Source organism: Miscanthus floridulus, chromosome 8 (assembly GCF_019320115.1).
Source record: "Miscanthus floridulus cultivar M001 chromosome 8, ASM1932011v1, whole genome shotgun sequence".
Classification (NCBI taxonomy): Eukaryota; Viridiplantae; Streptophyta; class Magnoliopsida; order Poales; family Poaceae; genus Miscanthus; species Miscanthus floridulus.
Window position 1 is genome coordinate 11,940,765 of NC_089587.1, and position 18,430 is coordinate 11,959,194.

Sequence of the window (18,430 nt, forward strand, 5' to 3'; positions counted from 1 at the left end):
TCCACTTCATCTTGAAAGCCGATTGATGCGCACCACACACTCCTTCATGAATTTCACCCATCAAAGTTTTCGATTCATCACTACCAACACATCTGAGTAAAACTCCATCTATAGTTCGATAATATAATTCATCATTGAGGAGCACATACTTGGTAGCTTGGAACCTTACACGTCTTTCAACCTTTTTATATGGATCCTTTAAATAATCGACAATCTCCTTTCTCTAGTCATCGGTATTAACTGCCGATGTTAGCACTTCCTGAATAAGTTGATACCCTGAAGCATGCTGAGCTAGTCGATTAGCTTCCTCATTATGCAATCGAGGGATATGTTCAAGACGAAAATCCCTAAATTCTTTCAACAATTGCACACATTTTTCATAATACGAAATTAAAGCTTCACTTCGGCATTCATAAAGTCCAGCCAATTGATTTATAACTAGCATAGAATCACCAAAGATTTTAACAGCATCGGCACGTATCTCCTTCAGTAATTCTAACCCTTTTACCAAGGCTTGGTATTCAGCCTGATTATTCGTCAACGTAGCAACAATCGGCAATGAAAACTCATACTTCCTTCCTTGAGGTGAAATTAACACAATGTCGATACCTGTTCCTTCACCACATGTGGACCCATCGAAGAAAAGTGTCTAGGGAGCAACTTCCAAAGAGTCCACTGAATCATAATGCTGAGTGACCAAATCAGCCATCACTTGCCCTTTAACTGCCTTAGTTGATTCGTAACGTAGTTCAAATTCTGATAATGCTAAAATCCACTTGCCGATTCTACCACTTAATATCGGCATCAACAGCATATACTTGACTACATCGTCTTTGCATATGACCATACATTCGGCAGATAACAAATAATGCCTTAATTTGACACACGAAAAGTATAAACATAGACATAATTTTTCGATGGCCGAATACCTCGTCTCAGCATCCACTAGTCTTCTGCTCAAATAATAAATAACACGTTCTTTCCCTTCAAATTCTTGAATAAGAGCTGAACCGATAACTGTATCATCAGTTGATAAATATAACCCGAAAGGCTTCCTGTGTTGAGGTGGAACTAGCACTGGAGGATTTGTTAAATATTTCTTAATTTCATCGAGGGCTAACTGCTGCTCAGCTCCCCATACAAATTCCTGATCGGCTTTTAATTTAAGTAATGGACTGAAAGCCTTGATCTTACCCGACAAATTAGATATGAATCTTCTAATGAAATTAATCTTACCGATCAAAGATTGCAATTCAGTCTTATTGCCAGGAGCAACCACCTTGTTAATTGCATCAATAGACTTCCTACTGATTTCGATGCCCCGCTGATGCACCATAAAACCCAAGAATTGACCTGCCGATACGCCAAATGCACATTTATTAGGATTCATCTTCAATCCATGCTTTCTTGTACACTCCAGTATCTTTCGCAGATCGGCTAGATGTTTTGTGATATCTCCAGATTTAATCACCACATCATCAATGTAGATTTCCACTAATGTGCCAATGTATTCATGAAAAATAAAATTCATAGCTCTCTGATAAGTAGCACCGGCATTTTTCAAGCCAAACGTCATGACTACCCACTCAAACAACCCTACATGACCTGGACATCTGAAAGCAGTCTTGGGAATATCTTCTTCAGCCATGAATATTTGATTGTAGCCTGCATTACCATCCATAAAGCTGATAATCTGATGTCCGGCTGCAGCATCAATTAATAAATCAGCAATCGGCATTGGATAGCCATCCATCGGTGTGGCTTTGTTGAGATTCCTGAAGTCAATACAAACACGAAGTTTTCTATTTTTCTTATAAACAGGAACCACGTTAGAGATCCACTCTGCATATCGACACTGCCGAATAAACTTTGCCTCAATTAATTTAGTTATTTCGACCTTAATATCAGGAAGTATATTAGGGTTGCATCGGCGTGCTGGCTGCTGATGTGGCTGAAATCCAGATTTAATAGGTAACCGATGTTCAACTACCGATCGGTCTAATCCAGGCATCTCAGTATAATCCCAAGCAAAACAATCTTTATACTCCTTTAACACATCAATTATTTGCTGCTTATACTTGGAATCTAACTTAGCACTAATAAAAGTAGGTCTTGGCCTATCGCCATTATCGATATCTACTTCTACTAAATCATCTGCCGATGTGAACCCTTGACCTAATTTTCCATCATCGGCAAACCTATCCATTAAAATTCTTCTTCAGAACCGACTGCTTGGATCGGTGGAATTTCATAATCAGCAACTCTAAGGAACTCTTTTTCCCAAACTTCTCCTGATATGCATTTAGTTCGCTCATAAGTATCTGATTCTGCCGATGCGATGATATAAGAAGAAACACCAGGGACAACCTCAATCTTATCCCCAATCCACTGTACGAGGCATTGATGCATTATAGAAGGAACACAACAATTAGCATGAATCCAATCCCTCCCTAGAAGCAAATTATATGCACCCTTGCCATTAATAACAAAGAACGTCGTCGGTAAGGTTTTGCTGCCGATGGTCAATTCAACGCATACTGCCCCTTTAGCTGGCGACACATTGCCTTCAAAATCTTTGAGCATCATATCGGTTTTGGTCAAGTCTTGATCTCCCTTACCAAGTTTCCGATACATCACATAAGGCATAATATTAATCGCAGCCCCTCCATCAATAAGTACCTTAGACACAGGCTGCCCATCAACTCTGCCCTTCACAAACAAAGCCTTAAGATGCTGTCTCTCGTCATCGGTAGGTTTCTCAAAAATAGCCATCATTGGATCTAGTGTCAACTGAGCTACTTGATCAGAGAGAACAACTTCTTCCTCATTATCAGATAGTGCCAAAAATTCCATCGGCAACATGAATACCATATTAACAACTACCGATGGACCCTTATTTTTGTGTTTTACCTGCCACTGCTGATGACCGGACTTCTCATTGGAGGAATTTTCCTCTTGGTATAAATCCTCCTGACGCTCATGTTGCATCCTCCTTCTCTATGTTTTTGTTAGACCCTCCGGGCACCATCGAGGAAACTTGGTTTTCTAAACCGGTTGATAACAGGTCCTAGTCGATTCCACACGGCGTATATTAGGGTCCCTGTAGAATATTTCCTCATCAGGAACTCTTGCATTTGCCATTTCCTCAAGCTCCTCTTGATTCCTCGGAAAACATCCAGCGCGTTTACCAAGCCTTTCATGTACACTAAGTCTGCCCCCCAGCCGATCATGTACTGATGCTCTGCTTCTAATCGGCTCATTGATAAATAAACCCCGATTGCTAGGTTGAAATCTTCTTTCTGACCGATTGACCCCATAATAACCATTACACTCAGGGCAATTTTCAACAGTTGGCAATTTAATATCTTCTTCCCAGCAATGGATAAAAAACGGGCACCTCCAATGATCTTTATGCCGATGCCATTCTTTCCGACGTTTTTCTTCTTGCTGTTGTTGATATCGATCATTACGCTGACGCCAACCCTCCTGCTGCCTTCGATGAGTAATCACAATGCCAGGTCGAGGAGGTTTTTTGGAACTACTGCTTTCTCCCAGCAATCCCTTACTTCTTGCATCATCGGTAGTTATCCAATGTTGGGGATCCACTGATGCGTTTTTCTCAGCAGCCTCGGACGTCAATATCTTGGTCTTCCCTTTGGCCTCCAATGTATTTGCTGGAAAGGGGTGTTGATCAATTTTCATCGGCCTTTAGGCATTAGAAGTACCAAACTTAATTCTCCCAGATTCAATAGCCGATTGTAACTGTTGCCTGAACACCTTGCATTCATTTGTACTGTGTGAAGTTGCATTGTGCCATTTGTAGTACAAGATCTTCTTCAACTCTTCTGCTGATGGGATCACATGATTAGGTGACAGCTTAATTTGACCCTCTTGAAGCAGAAGATCAAATATTTTGTCAGCCTTGGTGATATCAAAGGTAAACTTTTCTGGCTCTTTTTTACCAAAGGGACAAGATATTGGCTTTTTATTCTTAACCCACTCAGCTAAGCCGATAACTGGTTCTTCATCAGAATCAGAATCTCCTACTTCTTCAACAAATGATACCTTTTTACTCCAATTCTTTTTAGGTTTAAAAACCCTAGTATCTTGATCGGAGATCCTTTGCACAAGATGACTGAGGCTTTCAAATTCCTGAGAAGCATATCTGTCTTTAAGATGTGGCAATAACCCTTGGAAAGCCAGATCGGCAAGCTGCTGATCATCCAGCACTAGACTGTAGCACTTATTTTTTACATCTCGTAGTCTTTGCACAAAGCTCTCTACCGATTCATCATTGCGCTGTCTCAATTTTACTAAATCGGTAAGCTTCTTTTCATGGATTCCAGCAAAGAAATACTTATGAAATTGTTTTTCTAGATCAGCCCAGGTAATAATAGAATTTGGTGGTAATGAAATGAACCACGTAAATGCCGATCCAGACAAAGATGATGAAAATAATCGAACTCTTAATTCATCTCTGCTAGCTGCCTCTCCACATTGAATAATGAAGCGATTGACGTGTTCCATTGTTGATGTATCATCCTGCCTGGAGAATTTAGTGAAATCTGGTACCTTGTACCGATTTGGGAGAGAAATTAAATCATATGCAGGAGGATACGGAGTCCGATAAGAATAAGTATTGACCTTGGGCTTTATCCTAAACTGATCCTTCATAATTTTTGCTATCCTATCGGCCCAAAAAGCATCAGCTTCCTACTGACGAACTGGCTGAATTTCTACAGGAGGTACCTGCTGATATCCTTCCACATATCTTTGTGGCCCACGATCTCCAGCAATCGGCATATTTGTCGTTACTTGTGGTCCATTAACCTATTGGAAAGGATTCATCGGCTGAGCTGCCGATGCTTGATTCTGAACACCAGCTTGCATATAACCTTGTTGAATCCCTGCAATCTATTGATTTTGCTGAACTGTGTGTTGAACAGGTAACTGTCCTGACCAACCATTATTAGAACCCATCGGTACAAAACTCACCGATGGCTGGTAATTTACTGATATTGTTGGATAATTATAACCAGCTTGAGGCATAAACTGAACCCCAGTTTGACTCATAACAGGGGCTTTCTGCTGTATCGGCAGTAAACTTGCCGATGGATTTGAACTGGGCGTTTGAACCGTAGGCATCTAGAAACCCCCTGGAGTTGGTTGCACAGTAGTTGTTGTGGCATATTGATGCACTTGGGCCATCGGCGAAACAACCGATGGTATAGGAGCTTTACCTACTGCGTCAAACATTTGAGGTAATCCAGGATTGCAAGCAGATGACTCCGGAGGCATACCATATCCCCACCAATTAGTAGGAATCTGGCTATTCTGAGACACAGGGCCTGACATAGCTGATGCCGATAGATCTGTACTAAGCTGAATTCGTCCTCCTGGTAGTACCGGATCTGATCGTACCGGTGTAGATTGAATATTAGGTAAGCCTGCCGATACTGGAGAAGAAGTAACTTCTGTACCCACAATGGCCGAGGGAGTATTGACAGATGCCGGCTCTGGTTGGTGATAGGCAGGCCCAACATAATGTGGTGACGCTTGTCCTTCTTTGAGAGTTCGAACCACAGCATTATGAACAGTATTGGACAACACATTGGCATGATTAATCAAAGCATGATTTACTGCAGAATTAACCATCTCTTGAAGTTTACCAGGGTTGGAATCAAAGGTAACCTGCCGAGGCAACGGCAAATCTTGCTTCTGGATAACTTGTCCACTCTTGTTCAGGCTAAACGATTTCAGACAAAGCTACCTGTATTCTTCTACGGCCTTTTCCATAGCCTGCCTCTGTTCTTCCTTAAGATCTTCTTCTGATACCGCGATAATGTTCCCCGCATCGATCTCGGAATTAAACATATTGATCGGATTGATTGGTCCCACCGGACGTGCCAAAAGATGTGTTGATGCAAAAGTGGATCTGCAAACACAAAGGGCTAATACCCGAATTGATATCCAAGGCGTGCCAGTCGATTTAACCTGTTAATCGACAAGGATGAAGATACGAGCACTTTGGTCCTGACAACAGCGATACGCCCGGAAGTCACGACCAAGAGGTACTCACGCGGAACTCGAGGATCGCCGAAGGTCGCACTGAAGCGATGCAGCTCGCCGAATCAATGAGAACTCGTAAAGAGAAAATAATGCAAATTGACAAAGTCGCCGAAAAGTAAGTAGATGCAAATAGGAGTTAAAATTGGTTTTGATATTGATTGATATATCTATTTACATTGCCCCTCACTCTATATTTATACCCTGATCTAAAGAAACGCAACCAAACATAACTAGGACACCAAGCCCATATCTAAGGAAACACGTGACTCTTACATGAATCATACTCTAACAAATATAAAAAAAGAAATCAACTCCTATCTATTTCCCTGTCCGCCTTAATTACGATGAAAATCTCACTGTCCTTCCTCCCATCGGCATACCCCCTGTCTCATCGGCAATAGTCCTCAAGTCTTCCCCCATCAGCATACTCCTTGTTTCATCGGCAGTAGTCCTCAAATCTCCCTTTATCGGCATACTCCCTGTTTCATCGGTAGTAGTCTTCAAATTTCCCTTCATCGGTATACTCCCTGTTTCATCGGCAGTAGTCTTCAAGCCTCCCTTTATCGGCATCACCAGCTATCGGCAACCATCTTTACAAGCTGGCTTTCATCGGCTATCAAAGTATACAGTAACTTTCCCCTTGCCGATTAGTCCACTCCGAACATTTTAACACGTGCAAAAAACGGTGTCAACAGGACCCACAAGCTGAGGAGGCATAGATCGACAGGTTCGTTCGAGTATGGCTCTAGCACTTTCTTGGTGCTTTCCTCTTCCTAGACGCCTCGGGCAACATCATCAGCTAGATCTTTCTTGACATACTTCGCTAGCCATGGGAGAACATAGCGGGGTACAACTAGAGCAGCGCAGTCCTAACATAGACGTATCGACATCTATGTGTTGCCTGTCGTCGCACCTCAGGACATACGAACCTTGGGGGTTGCTCCTACCTACTCTAGGTTTGGTGTTGGGAACGATTACCCGTTGGGAGGCCCCTTAATAATGTTTTACCGGTAAGTACTTCGGTTCATTATATTCTTCCAGGCAGTTAGATATGATGAGATTATTTATTGCTAATTCATTATCATGTTCAATGCAGCAATGGAACAAGCATGATACACTTCCTATAGCTCTGTATATCTGGACGAAAGCATAGCTAGTTAGAGGGAATGCGTGGTGCAAGTATAGGGAGTATACGAACAGTCTCGATGTCCTGACACAGCACTAGGTTACGCTCTCTATACTATCGTAGCAGTGTCTTCTTTGATGTACACTATATCACAACTCAACACAATTATGAAGTTTCAGGTGTTTTGGTGTCCTTGAATTCTCCGGAGCTCTAGGACTATCTTAGTCCTGTCACTAGGGACGAGTCACACGAGTATCGCTGCAACGTTCCTCTTATTTTCTTTCATGTGGTCGAGATTTACTTGTCCATCCGGGTCTGCAGACAGTTTGAAAGAATGACAGGCTGTCCACCACCGCTTTACTCCACCAATCAAGTATTGCACGGGTGCGTTATCGATTAATAACAATGCTACAATTCAGAGGTATGTTTGGTACAACTAATATAGTTTTGTTGTAGGTTTGACTACGGGAAGAGGTATAAGACCAAGGATTGGCGCGTGACACACAGCTCGTACATCCATTTTGTGGCAGACCAGGGTACCACATGCGGTCCTTGCAGGTCCTCCACATGACCAGCACACCTTCGACGAGTACCTACGGTGGCTTCACAGGTCTACGAGGACACATATCAAGCCCCCGTACATTGACGTGGCGATTAACGAGGACTCAGAGGAAGATGTCATCGAAGATGTGTACGATGTTACCACTAGAGAGGACACACAGCTACAGAGAGCCTCGCTTCAAAGATACGTGGTAAGATACTTGAATGGTGCAAATTATTATCCTTTTGGTATTAAGTATGTGTATTAAAACTGTCCAACTGCGTTTCTATACCCAGGCGACACAATTGTCAAGGCTGTCCAACGAAACAGCGTTCCGGCTTCACGAGTCTAGAGGGCAGGGGTCAGGCATTCTCGCGGCTTTTGTGGAGGTAAACATAAACTTATCCGTTTCAAAAATATTTATTTATTATATATGCGTTTGGGTAATGAACTAACTTTAACGTCTATTTATGCAGAAGGTGAAAAAGAGCTACAGGAAGCTAGCTCAGAAGTTGAGCTGCATGGACACTCCTTATGAGAAACTGCCACTCCCCGCGCGGTCAGGTGGCACGTCTTCAACCTCTTTGAGGACACCAGCCGGCTCTTCTTAGCCAATGACGTAGGGTGCCACTTCCGCGGTGCGTACACCACCACATCATAGCGCTGGGAAGGACCCTGCAACCGAGGACGAGGAGGAGGACGATGACGACGATGAACCCTCGGGCTTCCGCGGACAGCACGACCAGTGGGACGAATGACCGCAGGACGAGATCAGCATGTCTCAGCTAGGTGGTGTCCCGTTTGGCACCCAAGGAGCCTCATAGGTACTAACAAAGATAGTTTATTTCAATGCGTAGGCTCCATGAACTAATGATCATAAAGAATTATAAGTAATCATGCGTATTATATACCTGCTGGGTACGAGCCGTATGCACCGTCGACGCGACCATATCGATGTTGGCTACACTCCCAATGTGTTGCCAACAAATCCGAAGAGACAGAGGCGTCTGAGGGATCCTTACACTCCTAGGTCTTAGTTTGTTTAGGTCAAACGAATATTGACATCCGAAACTTGTGGGGTTATATGGTTATGTTATGTCAAACTTGTGTCAAAACAATGAATATGTTATGTGGCAGCTTGTCAACTTGCTTCTTATTCGTTTCGTTGAGTCACGGCAGCACTGTGGCGAGATTAAGTACCCTGCGTTCGGGAACCGACAGTCCCGACGTATCTGGACATCGGTGGCAATTTTTCGTAATTGATTAGTTAAAATGGTGCATAACCGTATTATGAAAGACAAAAAACTAATCATTGGCTTATCAAATTCTCTATTCGGCCGTGAAAAAACTCAACAAAATACGGGCGCGACGCGTTTCAATTCTACCATCCAGGTAGCCCGGGCCGGCGGCAGGCGTAGCGGCCAGATGGTGTGGCTGCTCGTGCGGTATGTTTGGTCCAGCCGCGCCACGCAGCAGGGCACGGCACTACCGCGCCAGGGTCAGTGGTGCGGCAAGACCCGCCACGTCAGCGGCCCCCCGGCCGGCCCACGCGCACGTCAGCCCTGTGCAGCGCCACCATGCATGGCGCAGCATAGGTATTTGGCCGCGTCAGGGCAATAGGCGCGATCAAAAGTATTAGGGCCTTGTATAGATTGCAAGAGTTAGAAAAATTTGGCACTGTTGCACTTTCGTTTGTATTTAACAATTATTGTCCAATCATAGACTAACTAGGCTCAAAAGATTCGTCTCGTAATTTACCATCAAACTGTATAATTAGTTATTTTTTTATCTATATTTACTGCTGCATGCATGTGTCCCTAGATTTGATGTAATGGAGAGAGAATGAAAAAACTTGAAACTTTGAAGCAATCTAAACAAGGCCTAGTTTTAAAAAAAAATCGACATTGTTAGATTTAAAATTATATTAAAAAAAAGGTTAAAATTAAAAAAAAAATCGGCCCCAGCAGGCCAGCAGACGTTGCAACGGCCTGCTGCCTGCACGGTCGCGCGCGCTGGAACAGCTGGGCTCTCCCTCGCTCCGCATGACTGCGAGGTGCGAGCTACGCGTGTAGGCACGCACAGATTATGGCAAATTTCACATTGAGATTCCAGCCCCCAAACCATTCGCCATGAAGGCCCAGACGTGCTACCCAAAGCGGCCCATGTGTGGGTCCCGCAGACTCACAGTCCAGCCCAGTTCATCGTCTCCAACCGGAGCAGCAGCGACGGGCGGCGGCGCGGGGAGCCAACGCGCACGCGCTACGGCGTACGGCGGCCGGGGCTGGGTGACCGGCTCGGGAAGTGCGCCTTACGGCGTGACGCGTTTGGCGTCCTCCGCTCTGCTCGCAAGGTGAAGTACTGCCGTCACGGCTACCTGTCTGCGCAAAGCTTTCCATCGTTCGTTCAAACTATCGAATCAAATGGAGGAATTTGTTTTTAGGTTTCCCTTCTTGCTCGCCTCTCTTGTACAATTTGAAATGCGAGATGATTTCTGTTTGCTGCGATGGAAAACACACACCATGAGTCCATGATTAAGTGGCACACTAGACACTAGTACCACTTAACGCCTGATGGTTATCGCATGCCGTTACAAATTAGGATCTTATAGTTTGGACTCTAAGCTACTAATAGCCATCTGTTTTTATTCACCACGCGTGTTCACAGATGTTTTTTTTAAGATACGTGTTCACAGATGTGACATCACAGTAAACTTCGAGAATATTTACCATGCTTTTTTTAAGGAAATATTTACAGTGCTTTGAAAAAAAAATACTCCCTCCGTTCCTAAGTGTAAGTCGTTTCGGCTTTTCTAGGTACATTTGTTATATACACCTAGATATCTTATATCTTAGATACATAGCATGTCTAGAAAACCAGAACAACTTACAATTTGGAACGGAGGGACTACATATTGGTCTCTTTACTGACTATAAACGTTCCATCCTTTGAATTTGCTTCCAAATTTGGAGAAGCCAACTAATGTCAGGTGTTTATCCTGCAGTGGAATGGGACGGGATCACTGACCCAGACTTGCTCATGGGAAAACACTTGAGATCACAAATTCAGGACATGCTTCTCTACGGTTACAAAGCTGCAGTTGTTTGCTGGGAGCTTCAGTTACATCCATTGCTTATCTTCATTCTCCAAGCCAGGACACATTGCAGCACTTTTCCTTACCCAAAATATCTGGATAGTACCATCTGATCATATAGCACTCCTACTCCAAGGAAAACAGCAAAGGCCACAGCAAAGACGATGTCTTCACCACACAGTCCCGTGGAGTGAACGGGCGCAGGACCTGCCTCTACTGAAGCACTACATTGCTGAATGAACATAGGGCCACACATCCTTGGGTTCCCAGCGAAGCTAGAATTCGGAAACGTGCAAAACTGGCCTCCTGTCGGAATAGGGCCATCCATGTCATTGTTAGAAATGTTGAAGTAGGAAAGGAAGTGAAGGTTCTCCAATGCCCCAGGGATTTCACCTGTCAGGTGATTGTTGGACAAGTCCAGCACCTGCAGGTTTGTGAGGTTGCTGAATGATTGCGGAACCTCCCCGTGTAAGTTGTTGAAACTCAAGTTGAGCTCCGTGAGCCCTTTCAGATGACCAATCTCCAGTGGAATCTCCCCAGTGAACTCATTGTTGCCTAGATTCAGCAGTTTAGGGCAGTAATTGGCCTTGTGGTATTCAAGAGATGCAGCCATGTAAACAGGCAGCGGAAATACTTGGTTTGAACCATCTACAATATTCTCAGATTCTAGCATCGGTAGCTTCATCAGTGCTTTTGGGATCTCCCCTACAAGGCTGTTATTGGATACGTCTATAACGAACAAGAGATTTAAGCTGCTGATCCAGGCAGGTATTGATCCAGTGAGTTGGTTGCTGTACAAAAATAGCTCCTTCAAATTTTGGAGCTTTGAGAGCCAGTGAGGTATTTTTCCTGACAGTGAGCAATCAGCCAAGGAAAGAACCTGAAGATTTTGATAACCATCGATTGTTTCATCTTCTGGCATGGCCTCGCCTTTGAAATTGGTACCAATCAGCAGAGTTGTAAGGTTCCAAGAACTCTTGAGGACCTGAAGGGCATTTGTGATATTTGTGAAGGAGTTGTTTGTAAGGGACAGGAACCTGAGGGACTTGAGGTTGCCTATTCTTGGCGAAAATTGGCCACGGAAGTTGTTGGAAGACAGTCGAAGCGCAATGAGATTGCTGCAGAAGTATAGGCTCTCAGGAACTGTACCAGCGAACTTGTTTTGCATAAAATCTAGAATTTTTAGGTTGGGTAAGGTGAAGTTGACATTGTTTAGATCTCCATGAAAACTGTTGAACCGGAGAATGATAGTTCTGAGATTGGAGCATCTGCTTAGAGTCGATGGCAGCTCTCCGGACATGCTGTTGTACTCTAAGTGAAGCTCCTCTAGTCTCTTGAGCTGCCCAATAGAATCCGGGATATCACCTGTGAGTCCATTCTCTGCAAGGTCAAGGATAACCAAATTCTCGAGTTTGACCAAATGCTCGGCACTGAGTGCTCCTTGCAAGCGGTTGTTTGGAAAAGAGAGCTGCTCTAGAAAGGTAGCGTTGTAGAGCTCATTTGGCAGAGTCCCATCGAGTTTGTTGTGACCGGCCTTGAGCACTTTTAGCACAGAGCAGTCACCAAGATCCACCGGTATACTTCCGTTGAATTGATTAAAACTCAGGTCAAGCACCGAAAAGAATGGCTTTTTGACACATATGGTGCTGGGAATTTCTCCGGTGAAGCTGTTATTGCTCACGTTGAGAGCAACGAGATTCTCCATACTCTCCAATGTGATGGATGGAATTTCTCCTGTAAACTGGTTGCTTGAGATGTTGATTACCTGCATAGGCTGTCCAGCCGTAGATGGCAGCTTGTGGAGGTCACCATTTAGGTTGTTGAAGCTGACGTCAAGGACAACCATGCTTCTGGACCACAATAGTTCCGCCGGGAGACCACCGGAGAGTGAGTTGCACGACAGGTTGAGGCTCAGCAGACTGGTGATGTTGCCAAGCGACGGCGAGATGCGCCCCTCAAGGCCCATGGAAGCCAGTGAGATCTCTGTGACAGCGCCATCAGCGTCGCAGGTGATACCCTTCCATGTGCAGCAGTTTGTGCCGTTCCTCCAAGAAGTGCTGAGGCCAGAGTCTTGCGAGAGCCCCTGGACAAACTTGAGGAGGGAGATCTTGTCCTGCTCTATGCACACACAGCTGGTGGGAGAGAGTAGGGAGAGCAATGGCAGGAGAGCAAGACCAAGCGATCGTATTGGCCATGATCTGGTTGTTCTGTTGTTCTTGTTCCATGGAGAGTGGAGTGGCTGCATGGTATCTTCCATGGAAGTATGGAACATCCAAGGAATCAGATTGTCAAGCGTGCTGGGCCTTACCAGTGCCCTGCTAAATAGAGGACCAGCACATCACAGAGCTCACGATGCTTTCAGCTCCAGCAAACCTAAACTTTAGCCACGCTTTGTTCATGGATCATGGAAGATAAAAGGAAGCAGGTTGGTCCAACGATACTTTTGAACTTTTGGATGATCCGAGGCTTTCACCTTTTCTGACGTGTAGAAACACACTCGCTGAAACGCAGGTGTGTATATCGTGTTCTTGATGTCGTATTTGGATTCCCTCTGCAGTATCTGAACTTTCACCGTCCACAAAATTTGTTGAGAAGTGGTCCAGCTTTGGAAATGTTGCCCTCCCTAAAGCTCAGCTCTGGCAGAACGCATGCCATTGCCATGGCCCGTGTTGCTGTTGCCCTTCGCTGGGCACACAACACACGTCCTGATCAGCTTTCGGGGAGAAAGAAAGCCACAGATTCCCACCACGATTTACATGTGCAAACACATCCCAACCTACATTGCAACTGCACCCAAGAGGTCAATATCGCGATCGCAACCACTGTGGTGGTGTCAAAAAGTGATTGGTTGATCCACGTGTGTGTGTGCGCTCCCTTACATTCAAAAAAAAGTGTGTGCGATCCCAGTTTCTGCTCCAATAATGAAGTTTGAATCTTGAAATGCTTGTGATGTAAGCCTTGTATAAAAAGCATTCAGCTGAGTTGTATCCCTCATTTTGTTGGCACAATTACTGCGTTGCACAGATGATTCGAAGTCGATACTGTGGATGCAGTACATTTAATTGTACATAACACTTTACTGTATTTCAATACAGTACATATTGTTCTATGCTTACAGGGACCAGTCTATTGATCTGTTTTCCTTTTATTTCTCCCTTTTTTTCAAGCAGAGGGCACGACTGAACATGGCTAACAAAATTTGAACTTGACAAATCAATCGAAGATGAGCTTGTCTGTATATTGTTCTGTTGAGATAATGGAGACCAGAGCTGCATCTACTGAACTACGATGATACATTACCGTAGGGCTGCCCAGCTTTGGGTTTGCAACAAAGCTAGAATCCGGAGGGTGATAGTTTTGAGATTTGTGCAATTGCTTAGAGCCGATGGCAGAAATCCAAACATGCTGTAATATAGCAACTCACAAGCTCCTCCAGCCTCTTGAGCTGCTCAACAGAATTTGGGATACTGCTAATTTGCCATTAGCCCATTCTCCCCAAGATCAAGGATAACCAATTTGCTGGACAGGACTACATACTCAGGATCAAGTGTTTCTTGCAAATGGTTATTACGGAAGGGGAGGTGCTCTAATGAGGTGATTGATCTTGAAGAGGTTAGCGGTGAGGATCCCACAGGGAACATAATGAAAATGAAAACGATGAGTCTACAACTAAGAAAATTGTTAGTCCGCTGGACCCTCAGCTTAGGTGAGTCGACCTGTCACCAGTCTTGCCGACCACCGGCTCAGGTGAGTCGACCACTCGCCAGTTTTGCCGACCACGACAAACATTGTCCGACCACACACTATGGCTAGTGATAGAAGAAGTGAGGGAGAACAGAATATACACACACAGCAGAGACACCAGCGTTGGCCGGAGCCCTGTATAGAAGATGGCAAATCTGAACTCTCTTTACTGAGTTGCAGTGGCAAACTATATATACAACTCTACGCATCTAGTCAGTACTACTAGATGTGACAATAGGGCGGACTTTGGTGCCTGCCCCTGCAGCTGTTACAGTGCAATAACAGGGAGCCCTTTTCGGCGCCGCCTTCACCTGTTGCATATTCACACAAAGGATGCAGAAGATTATCTAACAATTCTTCTCCTAATCCTTCTGCTACCCTTGAACCCCTCCATGCCGATCATTTTCTTCAGCTTCGTGAGTCGAAGACGACCGAGCAGCTTGGTGAGGACGTCCGCGAGTTGCCGACCAGTTTCGACGAACTCGATGACGATCTGCCCTCCATCGACACAGTCCCTGAGGAAGTGGAACTTCACGTCGATGTACTTGCTCCGGTCGTGGAGAACCGGATTCTTCGCGAGGGCGATGGCGGGCTGGTTATCCACCATCGGTGCTGGTGGGTCAGCTTCCGCATCGGCCAGCTTGCCCAGCAGCCGGCGCAGCCACACAACTTGGCACGCCGCTGTGGCCGCTGCTACGTACTCTGCCGCGCACATAGATAGCGCCACCACCTTCTGTTTCAGCGACAACCATGAAATTGGAACCAACCCGAGGAAGATGAGCACGCCAGAGGTGCTCCGCCATCCGTCGATGTCCCCTGCCATATCTGTATCGCTGAACACAGTGAGCTGCAGCCTACTCCCGATGGTCTTGGAGAAGATGATCCCCTAATCCACCGTCCTCTTGATGTAGCGTAGTAGCCGCTTTACTACAGCCCAGTGATCCTCTCGAGGATCCTCCATAAAGCGACTGACGTAGCCCACGGCGAACGCAATGTCCGGCCTCGTGTGGACTAGGTAGCGCAGACCGCTGACGATGCTTCGGTAGAGTGTTGCATCCACCTTCGCCGCGGTACTGGCCTTCGTCAGCTTCAGCCGCTCCTCCATCAGAGTCATGCATGCCTTGCACTTAGCCATGCCGCTCCGCTCTAACAACTTCGAGGCATACGCGCTCTGACCAAGCATGAGTGCCTCCTTCCCCTGTCTTACCTCGATGCTGAGGTAGTAGGAGAGCGCGTCGAGATCGCTCATTCGAAAACGAGCAGTCATCTCGTGCTTGAAGCTGTCGATGTCCTCCGCACGTGCGCCGGTGACGATCAAGTCATCCACATACACGCCGACAACGAGCTCCTCCTTCCCCCATCGCCGCGTGTAGAGCACGTGCTCGGTTGCGCACCTCGTGAACCCAAGCTCGCCCAGCGTGGCGTCAAGCTTGGCGTTCCACGCTCGTGGGGCCTGCCGTAGCCCGTAGAGCGCCTTTCGCAGTCGGAGCACCCTGTGCTCTGCTCCTTTGACGACAAAACCTAGAGGTTGCCTGACGAAGACCATCTCCGCTAGCTCGCCATTGAGGAAGGCCTATTTAACGTCCAAGTGATGGATGCGCCAGTCCTTTGCTGCTGCCAAAGCCAGTAGCAAACGGATAGACTCCATGCGCGCTACTGGCGCAAAGACTTCCTCGAAGTCGATGCCCTCACGCCGGACAAAGCCTCGAGCGACGAGGCGCGCCTTGTGCTTGACAATGGCCCCTTGCTCGTCTCGCTTGACTTTGTACACCCACTTCAGGCTGATCGGACGGCATCCTAGAGGTGGATCGACGAGCTGCCAAGTCTTGTTTTCCTCGATCGCCTTCATGTCCTCCAGCATCGCTTGTCGTCAGTTTCCATAGTGCTCGGCATGCGCGATCATGGGTGGTTACTCTGCACTGACGAGAAGCAGCTCTTGGTCATTGAGCAGCCTACCCGCCAGGCCTGAGCGCCCTGTGCCGCCGACGATGTCATCTAGCCTACGGAACCGCACCTCCTCACCGTTGTGGAAGGCATCCACGAACTTAGTGATGTCACTTGGAGGTGAGACGAACTCGATCAGTGTTGATGGAGTTCCCTGTTCCACTAGAGTGCTCGGCACCCTGGATGCAGTGGTCGGCACTACTCCTGGACCGTTCGTCACCACTCCTGGAGTGGTCTGCACCCTCCTAGAGTGCTCGGCACACGTCTTGCAGTGGTTGGCACCACTGCAAGACCCCTCAGCTCCGCTATGGGAGTGCTCGGCACCCGTCCTGGAGTGGTCGCCACCACTGCAGGACCTCCTGGCTCCACTCCTGGAGTGCTTGGCACCCCTTTCGGAGTGCTCGACATCCCTCCTAGAGTGCTCGGCTCTATCGCTGGAGTGCTCGGCACCCCTCGCGGAGTGCTCGGCACCTCTTCCCCAGCGTCTCCACCACCGTGGATGACCAAGTGCTCGACAACGAAGGTGCTGGTGAAACTGCCAGCTTCCCCTATGCTCGGACTGTTCTAGTCTTAAGCCGCCTTCTCGTCAAACACGACATCGCGCGAGACAAGCACCTTGTCTTCACGTGGGTCATAGAGCTGATACGCCTTGGTACCCACCACGTAGCCTAGGAACACCATCGGTGTGCTCCTGTCCTCTAGCTTGGTCAGGACCGGCTTCGTCTTCCTGACGTGGCTGATGCAGCCGAATGTTCGGAGGAAGGACATGCTCGGCTTGTGTCCATGCCAAGCCTCAAACGGCGTCTTGCCCTTCAGGGCCTTGGTGGGAGCGCGGTTGAGGATGAACACCGTCATGGTCACCGCCTCACCCCAGAACCTTGCCGGCATGCCCTTGGCCTTCATCATGGATCGAGCCATGTCGACCACTGCCTTGTTCCTCCGCTCCACCATGCCATTCTATTGTGGCGAGTACGGCACGGTGTGGTGGCGCACCACACCCTGATCCACGCAGTATGCAGCGAACTCCACCGAAGTGAATTCACAGCTACGATCAATCCTCAGCACGCGCAACTTCTTTTAGCTCTCGGCCTCCGCGCGCATCTTGAACTTCTTGATCACCGCCACCGCTTCGTCCTTGCTCGTCAGGAGTTGCAGCCACATGTAGCGACTACAATCATCCACGAGTAGGAGGAAGTACCACCGACCACCGTTTGTGCCTGGCGTGATCGGCCCGCAGAGATCGCCATGGATGAGCTCGAGAGCGTCATCCGCGCGATACTTGGCCACCTTTGGGAACGACAACCTCCTCTGCTTCTTGGCCAGTCAGCTATCACACAGCTCGCCTCCGTGCTCGATGTGGGGTAGCCCTCGGACCATCTTCTCCAACCGACCAAGCGCATCGAAGCTGAGATGTCCGAACCGGGCATGCCACACCCATGGTTCCTCGGTGTGCCTTGCCGCCAGGCACACCGGCTGCTCTACCTTCAGGTCGAGTAGGTACAACTGGTTCTGGGACCTCTTCACCTTGGTAAGAAGTCGCTGTTTCTGGTCCCTGATCCTGAGGACTCTGTCCTTGATCAGTATCTCGCTACACGCTCATCCAGCTAGCCAATGCTGATGGTGTTGGAACGCAGCTGCGGGATGTAATATACATCCGTTAGCGTGCGGTGCTCGCCGTTCTGGCATCTGAAGATGATCGTGTCGCACCCTCGGATAGCCACCCTTGTGCCATCACCAAACTTCACCGTATCGGTAACATCATCGTCGATCTCAGAGAAGGCTGCCTTGGAGCCCATCATGTGGTTGCTGGCACCAGAGTCTAGATACCACCGTTGCTCCTGCTCGCCGCCCACACGTCCGAGGTGGACTTGGGCACGCGGTTCGTCGAGGTTGACAACTTTCAGGGCCTTCCCAG

General features: G+C 47.1%; 2 protein-coding genes across 2 annotated transcripts in view; one reads left to right on the forward strand and one right to left on the reverse strand.

The window, feature by feature from the left end:
* Positions 1–18,430, forward strand: part of LOC136468563 (uncharacterized) — a 269,843-nt gene that overhangs the window by 198,180 nt on the left and 53,233 nt on the right. The window lies entirely within an intron of this gene.
* On the reverse strand, positions 10,742–13,072 carry LOC136475719 (receptor-like protein 3). Its single transcript, XM_066473312.1, has one exon. The coding sequence runs from the start codon at positions 13,070–13,072 to the stop codon at positions 10,910–10,912; it is 2,163 nt and encodes a 720-aa protein (XP_066329409.1). The 3' UTR covers positions 10,742–10,909.

What these genes read in the sequence shown, in the direction of transcription:
- LOC136475719 (XM_066473312.1), bottom strand. Translation starts at nt 13,072, where the DNA reads ATGCAGCCACTCCACTCTCCATGGAACAAGAACAACAGAACAACCAGA.